The sequence below is a fragment of the Canis lupus genome, chromosome 6, assembly GCF_003254725.2.
Source record: "Canis lupus dingo isolate Sandy chromosome 6, ASM325472v2, whole genome shotgun sequence".
NCBI classification, from domain to species: Eukaryota; Metazoa; Chordata; class Mammalia; order Carnivora; family Canidae; genus Canis; species Canis lupus.
In genome coordinates this window covers 42017537-42031080 of record NC_064248.1, presented here as the reverse complement: position 1 = coordinate 42031080, position 13544 = coordinate 42017537, and the positions used below count along the sequence as shown (strand labels likewise).

The following is a 13544-nucleotide window of genomic DNA, read 5'->3' as shown; positions in this document are numbered from 1 at the left end:
CTGTATTCACATCTTGGACATTTTCCATATATCCTTACTCTCCCCTGGCCTTTAGTCCCAAGAGAAATCCAGCTAGACACCAGTAGCCTAAACGCTATTTATTGAAAAGAGCAGAGAAGAGAGAGTACAGGCTCCCTAGGCACAGGATGGAATAAAACAAGCAGATCAAGTCCACCTCCTGCTCAGCATATTCTCTTATTGCCCCACAGGGCCATCTTGTTGTTGATGGGCATCTTCAGGAAGCGGTCAGACTGCATGTAGTTAGCTATCTTCTCCAAAGCCTGAAGGGAAAGCACACCAAACCTGATACTCTAACCCAGTCCAAAAGACCCATGCCGAACCAGTGACACTCACATACTGCCTGCCTCTATACCATCCCCCCTTCCTCCCTCCACTACCATTTCATGTAGACAGTGCTTTAGGGTGTAGAAGCCGAGGCCTTTTCTCAAGACTCGTAGGTTTAGAAGTGTACCACCACTGATCCCTTTACACAAACGCTGGTGTTGAGAATCTACCACAGTGGGGTCCCTTGGGAATCAGGAGAGCCTGCGAGTGTTTCTGTACAGGAAAAGTGTAGGGAGCATCACCTCAAAACGGCACATGAAAGCCTTCAGATTTGGAAATTCATCCAGGCACTTGGGCTCAAACATACGGTTCTGATCCAAGACATCATAAGTGAGGAAATCCACAAAGGTGAGCTAGAAGAACAGTAAGATGGTCAGGTCTGCAGAGATCCTTAATCCTGGGAGATAGAAAGGCATCTTTCCTCTTTCCTTTCTTCCTACCTTTTCTCCTGCAAACCAGGAGAATTTCCCCAGGAACAAGGAGAACTGTTTCAGTTGTCCAGGTAGCTGTTCCAAGTACCGAGGCTTCAGTTTTTCCTGGGAGAGAAGGATAAAGAGAGTAAGAGCACAGCTGTCAGCGTCTTCAGAGCTAGTCAGGGCATGGGCCAGTGGGGGACACTCAGTGGTCCCTTCTCCGTGTGCCTCCCTCTTACTGCCTGCAGTAGGGGTGGCAGGACAGAAAGGGGGAGGGGCCAACACCAGAGTCCTATAACAAATGGACCCCCCCAGCCCCCCCCTCCCTGCCATAAAACAGTTCTTTCCTATTCTGCAGATCTGCAGACTGGGTTGGTGGGAAAGCAGAAGTGGCAGGAAGCAGCGGATGAACCCCTGGGTTCTCAACACTCCTTCTCCTCAATGCCTGCTTGCTAAGGAAACTCACAAGGTCAGGACTGTAGCACAGTTGTACCAGCTGTATGCGGAAATCCATTATTTGGTTCTCCATGATGTCCACTCGAATTCTTTCTTCTTCAGTCTCACCACCTGTACGCCAAAAGATGAGAAATCACATTTGGAATGATCCACTTCCAGGAAAACTGCCAGCCTGGCCTCCCTCCCTGGCCCTACGCCACTCACACATATTGTGCTTGCGAGCGATGTAGCGCAGGATAGCATTACTCTGGGTGATCTTGTTCTTACCATCCATGAGGTAGGGCAGCTGGAAGGAAAATGACATGTCAGATGAACAACCAACTCTCTCTTGCCTCCCTGCCTCTCTCTCTCTCTCGGGGAACATGAGACTTGCAGGAAGTGAAAAGTAGAGAGAAGATGCTGTGCTAGGAGGAAGAAGAAAATATGTGGAATGTAGCAATTGGGTCCCCACCTGATTCTAGACCAGAGTTCTTAATCTCTCTGTGCATGTGTACGGGCATACCACAGACCCTTTGTCAGAATAAGATTTTTAAATGCATAAAGCAAATTACATGCTTTCGAAATTTATAAAACATCAAAGCAACAAAATCATAATCAAGTAATATGTGCCTATTGCATTAAATAACAAGGCAAGGCATACAACTATCATAATTTCAAAGTATGATGCGTGTAAATAATATTTTTGCACAGTATCTGCCACATATGTGATATGAAAATACTCAATTTCTACTAGTGACAAAGTCACAGCCATGGCTAATCAGCATCGTCACTTATTACCTAGATTCACAATAGAAGGGATTGTTAACTTTTTTAGTGGTTACTGTTAGTGAAAACTTTTTCTCTCCATTCGAGTTCGGGCACCCTTGCTTTCTACTTCTCTTAGCCAGCTTCCGAGCCCCCATTCTCGGTGTCCCTAGCCCAGAGAGGAAAGCGGCACGGCTATACTGGACGGCTTTGCCGTCTGACCCCTCTTCTCCTGAGGCCACCTACGTTAGGAAAGTCCAGGTCGAGCTTGAATTTCACATCCAGCCATTGGCTTTTATCATAGTCCGGAGCTGAAAGAGAATGCGGGGCCCAACCTCCTTAGCAGCCCGCCTGAGGGGAGTGGAGAGATCTAGCACCTCGCACCCTGGGCCCCCAAGGGTGGCCTCTGCTCTCCGGGCCCACTCGGTGGGCCGCTCACACGGTGGGACCGCGGCTTGGAAGAGGCTGCATCTGTGCGTCCGGCGGGGGGCTCGGCGCTCCCGGGTGACTGGGGCCGCCTCGCACCCGCCTCAGGCGTGGGGCCCCTCTGGGCACAGCGACGGGGGGCGGGGGCTCGCGCGGGCCGCATTACCTTCCCCGCACGTGTACCGTCTCTCCTCATAGCAGGTATCCGTGAACTCCAGGAGCATGCGGATGGCGTGCGCCAGCTGGGGCAGAAGACCCCGTCAGCGCCTGCGCGGCGCCCCCGCCCCGCCCCCAACGTCCCCTGCCCGCCTGGCATCCCGCCTCGCACGCCGCCGCGGCGCTCGTTAGGCCGCCCGCCGCCGTCCCGACATCGCCTCGGCGGCCGGCTGCCTCAGCTCCGCTCGGGGGCCGCCACCCTGAGGTCCGGTCGCGGGGCCCCTGCCTCCGCGACCCAGCGGCTCGGCCGTCGAGCCGGCACTCACCCCGCGAATATCCCAGTACCCCAGAACCATGTTCGACTTGGACAACGACATGGCGACGGCGCCTCCACTCCTTCGACGACTGGGAGTCGCCAGCGAACGGGCGGAGCTTTATACCCGACGCCAGTGGGCGGGGCCAACGCCGCGGCTCTGACCCCGCCCCCGCCGGCTCTGACCCCGCCTCCGCCGCCGGCCTCCGCTCGGTCCGCGAGCCCGCGGGCCGCCCCGGAGCGGGCTCTGCGCTCCGCGGACTGGGACTGCGCGGGCGGCCGGCGGCCCGGCTGAGGGCCCTGGTGAACCCCGGACGGTGACGGCCTGGCCATAAGCACTTCTCCAGCCGGAGGGCTCGGCGCTGTAGACAAGCACCGAGAGGTGATAAAGGAACGGTTCAGCTTGCAGCGTCGGTGGCCCCGCTCCGCGCTCCCAGGGAAGCTCTGCTCTTACCGGGGTCACGATGGCTTCAGCAGCCTTGGAAGCACGGGTTCCCTCTCCGCCCGAGCACACGTTGTCCGTCTGTTAGCAAGTGACCTAAAAGAAACATTTCAAACTACAGATAAGAGTAAGGATCGCCCTACGTTCTGTTCTCACACCTCTGAAGCCTGCAACCTTGCACACAGTAAAAGCCTGAGATAAAGTTTGTGATTTTCTGAAATGTCCTTCATCGTGGTGATTTTGTGACTCTTGATGTAACAAGAAACCACATCTAACCCTGTAGTAAGCATTCCTTCTCAGGGGCACTCTCTTCTCTCTGCAGATAGTGTATCCCGGGCCGCTGTCCCGACTTGGGCTCCAATAAAACTCTCTCCCCCCCGCCCCCTTTTCTCTTTCCTTTCCTTTCCCTTTCCTTTTTCCTTTCCTTTTTCCTTTCCTTTTTCCTTTCCTTTCCTTTCCTTTCTCTTTTTTTAAGCAGTTCTAAAAGGTTTGTTGTTAGGCGTTGGCAGTTCCTGGCGTAGCAGGCACAGTATCAGAGAAACTTATCTGAGAACAGTGGGGGCCTCCTGGAACTCGATGCTCGGACCCCTGTGCCCCTCTTGCCCCTCTGACTTCTCAGTGCTCACAGGTGTATCTGCCGAGGTCTCCTGGTATCCGGACTCGTCAATCAGTTGAAGCTCCTGACTTTTATTCTAGCGGCTAAAGACTACCTGGAGGGCAGCCCCGGTGGCGCAGCGGTTTAGCGCCGCCTGCAGCCCGGGGGGGGGGGGGGGGGGGGGGGGGGGGGTGTGATCCTGGAGACCATAGATCGGGTCCCACGTCGGGCTCCCTGCGTGGAGCCTGCTTCTCCCTCTGCCTGTGTCTGCCTCTCTCTCTCTCTGAATAAATAAAATCATAAAAAAAAAAAATAAAGTCTACCTGGTAATGTTCTGTAGCTGGGAATAGCCCGGGGTGGGGGGGGAGTTCATGCGTTGGTTGTTTCACTTTGGCTTTATACTAATATCATTAAAGTTTGAATAAATTTTCTGGCTAGAAGTAGGAGAGACTAAACCGTTCAGTTCTGAAGAGAAGGGACACTTGTCCCTTCCAGCCAAAGCCAGTCCTGCTTTCAGGTGACTGAATAACTAGAAGAAGTGTCTGAGGATATTCCTCAAGCCCTGTTAGGGTCCCATCCATCTGGTAAGGTAATGGCTCCTCTGGGGTAGCCAGAAGGATTGCTCATCCACTGCTCCAGATCCCTCTTGGTGGTCTTAGAGCTTGCTGGGAAAAACTGAGACACCTAAGAGTGTATCACAGCTGTTGGGAAAGTGCCCCCCATGAATAGTACCCTCTTGATCCACCACACTTAATATCCTTAGATTTTATTCAAGCCTTATTCTAACAATAAAGCTGAAACTAAAAGAAATAGGAGAACCGTGCTTCAAAGGATAGAACAACTCCCAGAGAACCAGCAGCCACCCACAGAAACTCTGGCAGGCTATATGTATAGTACACATGAGCCTATACTTGCAAGTATGTACTTAAAAGGGAAAATTTAAGGATAATCTGAGTCTCACATGGCCCAAATAGGGTTCTTTCGACATGTCTGAATTAGTTTCTTGTGTGCACAGAGAAAGCCAGCTATAAGACTAATAACCAGAAATTAGGAAGTCATTTGGTTCAGTCAATGAAGTCCCTGGCTTTTGGGGAGGAACCAACAATTACAGAGGTGCTCTGGCTTCATTTGGTTTGTCTGTTGTTACAACTTTTGGTATCTTTGTACACAACCGACCTTGTTCTAATTGGAAGTGGAAAATAACTAATTAATAGATCTGTAAGTTTTAATGCCACCTTATAATTAGGTTGGTTTTAATAAAAGGGGAATATTTGGAAATTGGGTCTCTAATGTCCTCTCCACAAATAATAATGAAACATAGACTAAAAGCATTTGAATCATTGTTTGTGTACAGGTTTCCATGTGCATTGTAAACATAAGATATTTGCTCTACCTTCCAATGGTTTGCTAAAATTAATTTGTGGAAGAGCTCGATTTAATTGGTTTAAAGGCTAGCACTTGTAAAGATTGGGCATGCTAAAACTCAAAGGATAAAAACTCACCCAAATGCTTTTCAAGTTCACATGATCTGGGATAAAATTCTCCAAATTCAAATTTTTATGTTATTCCACAATAAAGACACATCACAGGAAGGGACCTAACTGATGATCCAAAGACATACGGATGAACAAAAATGTGAGACGACCCCTCTCTGAATGAGGATGAGGAGGACGAAGACAGGCCACCACTAGACATTCTAAATCCACCCCTGCTCTCCAAGCACAAGCGTCAGTGCCCAATCCACTGCCTGCTCCTCCATCTCTTCTAGAGGGCTGAAATGCAACGAGGCAGGAGATGGAGATTTTTTTTTTTAATGTTATTCCAAAACTTTAAATTTGCCTCCAGCCTTGCCAGCAGCACCCCTGCTTCCTTTGTCTCTGCCTCCTCCTGTTCCCTGGACCCCACCTGGCCAGCTCCTATGCCATCCCTGGTGCCTCTACCACCTTCTCCTCCTACCCTCACTATCAAGGAGGAAAAGGCACCCCAAGCTATTGGGCTACCTCCTTAAGGGTTTTATTCTAAGATTCCTATTCTAAAATAAACTGAAGCACCTCCCAAATCAACATGAAGGAGCCCAAGGACTCCCTTGAACTAAACCACTCACTTCAGATTTCCCCACAGAAGTCCAAAGGAAATTGACCATTGGGAAACAAACTGACTTTTCAGGGGATACAGATGTAATATATTCAGTATTAAAGCTAAACCAAGGCTGTTGGTTTAACTAAAATAAACATGCCTTTAGAGTTACCAATGTCAAATATTACACATATAACTCACTTTTGTTCTACTTGAATTTATTTATTATTTATTTATTTATTTATTTATTTATTTATTTATTTATTTTAAAGGATTTTATTTATTTATTCATGAGAGACACAGAGACAAAGCAGAGACATAGGGAGAGGGAGAAGCAGGCTACTCCCAGGGAGCCTAATGTGGGACTTGATCCCAGAACTCTGGGATCACACCCTGAGCCAAAGACAGATGCTCAACTGCTCAGTCACCCAGGAGCCCTCTACCTGACTTTTTAAAGTTTGTGTTATCTCTGTTTCAATCTCTTAGCTGGAGAGGACTTAAAATGTTGTTAATTTTGTATTTGTCACGAAGTTTTTATGGTTAATTGTTAAGAATAAGTAGGTCAAATAAATAAAAAGGTTTACAGATAAACTTTTAAATAGCTTCCAAACAAAACATTAAAAAAAAATAGCTTCCAAAAAATCATTGGTTACCCAAAACTTTGAAGTTTTGCTAAGTTAAATGATAAGTTTAAATTCGTTGAATATCTAATCTTATCCAAATAAGATGAAATACTAATACCACTGAATATGTTTGTCTGCTTTTGGCTTCTTATTTAGAGAAATTAAAGATATTCGAGTTAGTTGGTAAACATGCTTTGTGCCTTATTGAAAGATTGTACTATGAAAAGAAAAAATGTTTAGAGAAATTATAAAATATATTCATAAATTTGCCAATCTAAAGAATTCTGAGATCATGACTCACAATTTGTTACTAATTAGTTTTCACAGAAGAATAAGTTTTCCAGAATTAGGATTCTGATAAATATGCCTGAGACTACTAGAAAATGATTTTAAAAAGCAACTCTGTATGTAGGAAAATATGAGGTATATTAGAATATATAAGGAATGAAAAAACATTTTTGTTGATGGAAAAGAAAATAATTTTATCCTGAAATGAGACTGGTTATTTAGAGAGGTAAAATGTAGGATGAAATCTAAATAAAAAAGAAAGTTGTAGAAGATTTGTGAAGGTGAATCCTTGAAAAAAAATTTTATGTGTGGTCAGGACTAAGATTGGAATAAAGTAATTTTAAAAGTATACTGATAAGGGGAGCCTGGGTGGTTCAGTCGGTTAAGTGTCTGCCTTCAGGTCAGGTCATGATCCTGGGGTCCTGGGATCAAGCCCTGAGTAAGGCTCTCTGCTCAGTGTAGAGCCTGCTTGTATATGCGCGCGTGCGCTCTCTCTCTCTCTCTCTCTCCTTGTCAGAAAATAAAGTCTTAAAAAAAACCCTGATATAAAATTAAAATTTGGCTTTTCTCTCTGTTAATAAAAAGACAAAAGTTTCTTGGATTATTGGTCTGCTCTTGATAAGAAATTATAAACAAGGTGGTGGTTTTTCTTCCCTATTTGCCCAGAAAAACAAGGTTTCCATAGTTGTTTTTATCAGGTCTTTGCTTATTTAAAAAAAAAAAAACTAAATCTTCTAAAAAAAAAAAAAAAAAAACTAACCAAACAAAAAAAATCCCAAAACTAAATCTTCTCAATATTAAAGGAGCTAAGTTTTGCTAAGAACTATATATCCTAAAACAAAAAAAAAAAAAAAAAAAAGAACTATATATCCTTCCATAAAATCTCTTATGGCCACCTTAGTTAAGCAGTAATTAAATATTAAATTTTGTAATAACCTATGATCCTATGTAGACACATGCTTTAAAACATTCTGAGGTTAGTTTTTTTTTTTTTTTTTAAATACACTTCCCAGAAATTCAAATCCTAAATGAAGTCTTTTTGGTATGTTAAGTTACTTAGAAAGCACTGTCAAACAAATAATGATAAATCTTAGGTTATAGTTTATGGATAAATGCTATAACTGTTCTAGAAGATATATGAAATTCCTAAAGTTTTACTATGTCCTGGGTTAGATCATCACTTGATATTATGATTTTTGAAATGTTATATATCAGAAATAACTGGATTTCCTTGCCAGCTATATTATAATGAACTCATATCAGATTTTTAATCATGTTCATTTTTTTTTTAATTTTTGTTTATTTATGATAGGCACACAGTGAGAGAGAGAGAGAGAGGCAGAGACACAGGCAGAGAGAGAAGCAGGCTCCATGCACCGGGAGCCCGACGTGGGAATTGATCCCGGGTCTCCAGGATCGCGCCCTGGGCCAAAGGCAGGGGCCAAACCGCTGCGCCACCCAGGGATCCCTCATGTTCATTTTTGAGTCTTTTGTCATTTCTAGTTATTGTTCTCATGCTCTTACAAAATGTGTTTTGTCTTCAAGGAGATTCACAAAAGGAATTTTTGGCAAATACAGTTGTTTAATATTTTTAAGATCATAAATGTAAGCTGAATAAAAATTTCCAGAACTAATAGAAAAAATTGCATTCAAACAAAATAAGAATTAATAACATGAGGCTAAATGGATCAAAAAAGATGATTATAGTTTTTTATGACTCTTATTTAAAACATTGTTGATTCTCTAATGTTTGCTCTTTCAGATTAAGGAAGCCTTCTCTTAATTATATCCGTGATCTACAGAAATATAATAAAATATTCCTTTGAGAACAAATTGAGACATTTAACTTTTCTCCCTACCTGAAACCTCTGAAATTCAGAAACTCTCAGTGAGTGTTCTTTCTTTCATGGCATCTATAATTATTTACATAAGTTCAATAAAAATCTGTTCTCCGTATAAGAGGACACCTTGGAAACACTGGTTGTATTTTCAACGCTTTGACAGAAATATCATATTTGAGAGAGACATGCATAGACTCATACGACCAGATAATTTTAAGGAATTAAGGTTGACTTTTTGAAGCCAGCCAATACAGCCCCTTGGAAATGTTGGTCTGATTCCCTTGTTTATAGGGTTCTCAGCAGTCTTACCAGGTAAGTAAAGAATATTGCTTCCCAGCAGGTGCAAGAACCTCAGGATATTTTGGGGACCTTGAGAAGAGGAATCCACTCAAATCTACAGGTATCACAAGGCAAGTCTGATGGCAATATTTGGCTTGGCTTTTGGCCTCAAGAGGCTACTTAAAGTTCAATCTAGAGATGCCTTATGAAAAGTTCTAGGAGTATCTGGTTGGCTTAGTCAGTAAAGCACGTAACCCTCCTTTTCTTTTTAAAAATTTTAAAAGATTGTATTTATTTATTTGAGAGAGAGAGAGAGAGAGAGAAAGAACACAAGCAGGGGGAGCAGCAGAGGGAAGGAGAAGCCACCCAAGCGTCCCAAGCATGCAACTTTTGATCCTTCGAAGGAAATCATGAGTACAAGCCCTACGTTAGGCATGGAGCCTGGTTAAAAAAAAAAAAAAAAAAAAAAAAAAGTTCTAGTAACACAAGTTTAAAAGAATCTGCATGGTCAGTCACTGCTCTTGTTGAGTAAATAATTAGGCCAAGTTTATTAAAAAATTTATTACAAACAAATTAGTTTTGATTTGGCTATGTTTAAAACTGAGGGTGACTATATAGAGAAAATGCGTTTCAGTAACACATCTTTGTAGATATTAGATATTAATACTATTTATTATAAACTAGACTAGTCCTGAATTCTGGTTTCCTCAAATATCTGGCTATGGCTCTCCAAGCTAAGGTTTCTAGTCTGCTTCCATTCTCCTAACTAAAACTGCCTTTTTTTCCTAAAGCCCTAAAAATTGATGCTGGACAACTTGAAGTCAGCTTCAGAGTAACTGCCACAAAACTCATTCATAGACAATCTTTGTGCCTGTTGCTCTATGGGTCATTCAAAAAGATCATGAGGGGGCGCCTGCGTGACTCAGTCTGTTAAGTGTTTGCCTTTGGCTTGGTCCTGGGGTCCTGGGATGGAGACTCCTGCTCAGCGGGGAGCCTGCTTCTCCCTCTGCCACTCCCCGTTTGTGCTCTTGCTCTGTCAATTAAATAAATAAAATCTTTTTTTTTTTTAACTTAGTTAAAGAGAGAGAGAGTTAACTAAGTTAAAAAGAGAGAGAGGCAGAGACACAGGCAGAGGGAGAAGCAGGCTCCATGCAGGGAGCCCAACGTGGGACTTGATCCCTGGTCTCTGGGACCAGGTCCTGGGCGGAAGGCGGCACTAAACGGCTGAGCCACCCGGACTGCCCAATAAATAAAATCTTAGAAAAAAAAAAAAACAAAAAGATCATGGGAGACATTTGAATTATAAACTGGAAAAACCCATTTGATTTCCACTGCCTATTCCCACTCCATCTGAGGATGCTTCAAGCTTGACATCTGAAAATCTCACTGGCAGCATTTGAGACTCAGAGGCTGGGTTTATCATTTGCTCCAACCATTAACCTGTGTTTTACTTTTGTTTTCATAAAAATGCCTCTTCCTGATTACTTGATTGCTTGCTAACTAAGGCAGAGTCTATATGATGGCTAATACCACTTGCTGCCCCTATATGAACTCCTCCTGGGAAATAAGAATCCATATAGATAGAAGCAGGCCCAAGCCACTTGGCTATAAGAAGCCCTCTCCAAGGTGGCTGGGACTGGTTTACTGATCTATTCTCTTGGATACCCATTGTTATCAATTTTAGAGGGACGGGTAGGTTTAACTGTACTATTACTTTCCCTTAAAATATACTGGGGATAAAATTAATGATGTCATATAGTACCAAATTATGTGGGAAAATATCCAAGTTCTTAGATAAGGAACTATTTCTGGTAGTTGGTTTCTGTTACCACAAGGGACTGAGAGCGGCATCCTATACCATGGCAACTCCTTCCATTGCAAAGCCTCTACTGCACCCTGATTCAGCTTGAAGCAGTTACAGGAGACGGATCTTTGCCCATATCCCACAGAAATGTAGCAAAAGACTGACAATGGGAAATTACAACTGGAAAAAAATTTAGTATGCCCGACCCCGTGTTGCTTCTATTTCCCTTGCTGCGATGGCTTTTAAGTTAAAAACTTCTGCTTAGCCCGGCACATAGGCGTGTTACAGATAAGATCTGCCAAGACTGCTCTTTACCCTAAACCTACTTCACCTGAAGAAAAAGAAGTGGCCAGAGTGCTCATCATTTCAGTTCTTCAAGATGGAGAAATGATCATAACCCAGGAGAATTGCAACTGTGCCCCATGGGGTTAATGAAGTTAAAACTAACAAAAAGTTTGAAACTTGTTTTTTAAACAACCATTTCTCCCAACCCCCTATTGTGTCTTTTCAGACCCCACTAATTCACTAGCTGTTCCTGTAGAAGCCTGGACTCAAGGTTAGTTGATATGGTTCCAGCCTCTGAATGAACAAGGCTCTGCATTCCTTTCCAGAGACCTCATCCATATCATCAGCTCTTGGAGCATGCCCATAGCCCCCTCTCTTTATCCTAAGAAAAAACCTCCTGATATCAGGGACTTAATTTTGCCTTTTTTAAAAAAGATTTTATTCATTTATTTCATGAGAGAAAAAAAATATATTTTCGTACCTAACAACGAGGGACTTGATGCACCCAGGGCAGACGAGCCAGTCACCCTTGCACCAAGAGACATAAAATAAGGTTGATTTTCAATGTTTTCTGAGGAAAAACTAGTGATCAAAAGGGGGAAATGATAAAGGAAATTTTCAACTTTCAGTGTCAGTGGCCCTACTCCTGGGCTCCCAGGGAAACTCTACTCTTACCAAGGTCAGAATGACTTCACCAAACTTCAAAGCATGGGTTCTCTCTCTGCCCTGAGTACACGTTGTCCGTTAGCAAATAACCTAAAAAAATATTTCAAACTACAGATAAGAGTAAAAGTCTCCCTAAGTTCTGTCTCATACCTCTGAATCCTGCAGCCTTGCACATAGTAAAAAGCCTAAGATATTGGGGCAGCTGAGTGGCTGAGCAGTTGAGCATCTGCCTTCAGCTCAGGGCGTGATCCTGGGGTCCAGGATCGGGCTCCCTGCAGGGGGAGCCTGCTTCTCCCTCTGCCTGTGTCTCTGCCTCTCTCTCTCTGTCTCTTGAGAATAAATAAAATCAAATCTTTAAAAATAAGTAAATAAGCCTAAGATGAGAATGAGCAGAGGGAGGGACAGAGGGAGAGAGAGAAGCAGATTTCCCTCTGAGCAGGGAGCCTGATGCAGGGCTCCATCCCAGGACCCTGAGGTCATGATCTCAACCAACTGAGGCCACCCAGGCCCCCCCCCACTTTTTTTTTTTGCAATTCTAAAAAGTTTGTTCATGTTGTCATGGGCAGAGGGACTGAGACTCTGACCACCAAGGAATTGTTATTGAGGATGGTAGAAAGGCAGCTTACGCAGAAGGTTCTGGCCCGGCCTCCACAGCGTGGCTCGTCAGGACACTGAGCTCCCAACCCTCTAGCCCTGGTGTGGGAAATCACATTTCCCCCTTAGTTTGCTGAAGCAAGGTTGGGATTTCTCTTCTTTCTTTTAAGATATTATTTATTCATAAGAGACACAGAGAAAAAGAGGCAGAGACATAGGCAAAGGAAGAAGCAGGCTCCCAGCAGGAAGCTTGATGTGGGACTTGATCCTAGGACCCTGGGATCACCACCTGAGTCAAAGGCAGACACTCACGCACTGAGCCACCCAGGTGCCCCAAGGTTGAGACTTCTTAAAAGGCCACCTTACTAAAAGGAAGAAGGAAAAAAGTACAAATGCATAGGGACAGATGACTTAAAATGCCTGCATTTCTCTTCCAAGGTAACAAAAGGCCAGTCACAAATTAACCGGAGGAAAAAGGCAAACATGTTTTGAACACCTATGATATGTCAGACAAGAATCTAGGTATTTTGCAGTGCTTGGGTGGCTCAGTCAGTTGAGTGTCTGCCTTTGGCTCAGGTCATGATCCCAGGGTCCCAGGAAGAGCCCCATGCTCGGCTCCTGCTGAGCGGGGAGCCTGCTTCTCCCTCTCCCTCTACGCCTCCCCCTGCTCATTCTCTCTCTATCTCAAACAAATAAATAAAATCTTAAAGAAAAAAAACTGTTTCCCATAGGTTGGCTGATTAATTCCATTTTAAGCTTCACAACAATTTTGTGAAATAGGTTTTATGCCCACTTTTTAGAAGATAAGCAATGCCTGGCGAGGTTAAGTTGCCTTTCTAAGCTTCAGTTCCCACGGGTGGCCGGGGGTCCAAACCGAGGTCTGTCGGGCAGCACAGCTTGTGCCAGTTCACTAAGCTTGGGTGTCCCAGCAGCTCCTCACCTTATCTCAGTCTTTGCTGGGAAATCTGATGAGCCCTGGGCTAAAACACCTTTTTTCCTTCTGGCCCTGAAGTCTTTTCCTGTGTCTAGGACCCCTTCAGCTCTCTGAATCCCCAAAGGGCAGTGGGTTACTATCGTCTCTCCGCATCTAAGAAATTAACTTTGCTGGGTTGGCTCTGACCCTTGACAGTCAGATTCTAAGAGTCTCACCATTTATCTCTTTTGTGAAGAAAAGCTTTTACTTCCCTATTCAGCGTTA

At 44.2% G+C, this 13544-nt stretch overlaps 1 protein-coding gene across 2 annotated transcripts; it reads right to left on the bottom strand.

Annotated features, from left to right (window-relative positions):
- Window positions 1-83: 83 nt before the first annotated feature.
- LOC112640700 (glutathione S-transferase Mu 3) lies at window positions 84-3201 on the bottom strand. Of its 2 annotated transcripts, XM_025417325.3 has the most exons (8): window positions 2867-3027; window positions 2551-2626; window positions 2205-2269; window positions 1419-1500; window positions 1225-1325; window positions 786-881; window positions 588-698; window positions 84-281 (listed from the first exon to the last, which is right to left on the bottom strand). In XM_025417325.3, the coding sequence occupies exons 1-8, from the start codon at window positions 2915-2917 to the stop codon at window positions 183-185; spliced, it is 681 nt and encodes a 226-aa protein (XP_025273110.1). In that variant the 5' UTR covers window positions 2918-3027; the 3' UTR covers window positions 84-182. The 2 variants fall into 2 exon arrangements, with proteins under 2 accessions (XP_025273110.1, XP_035573831.1); XM_035717938.1 differs by lacking the exon at window positions 2205-2269 and having other exon boundaries at window positions 2867-3201.
- Window positions 3202-13544: the final 10343 nt, after the last annotated feature.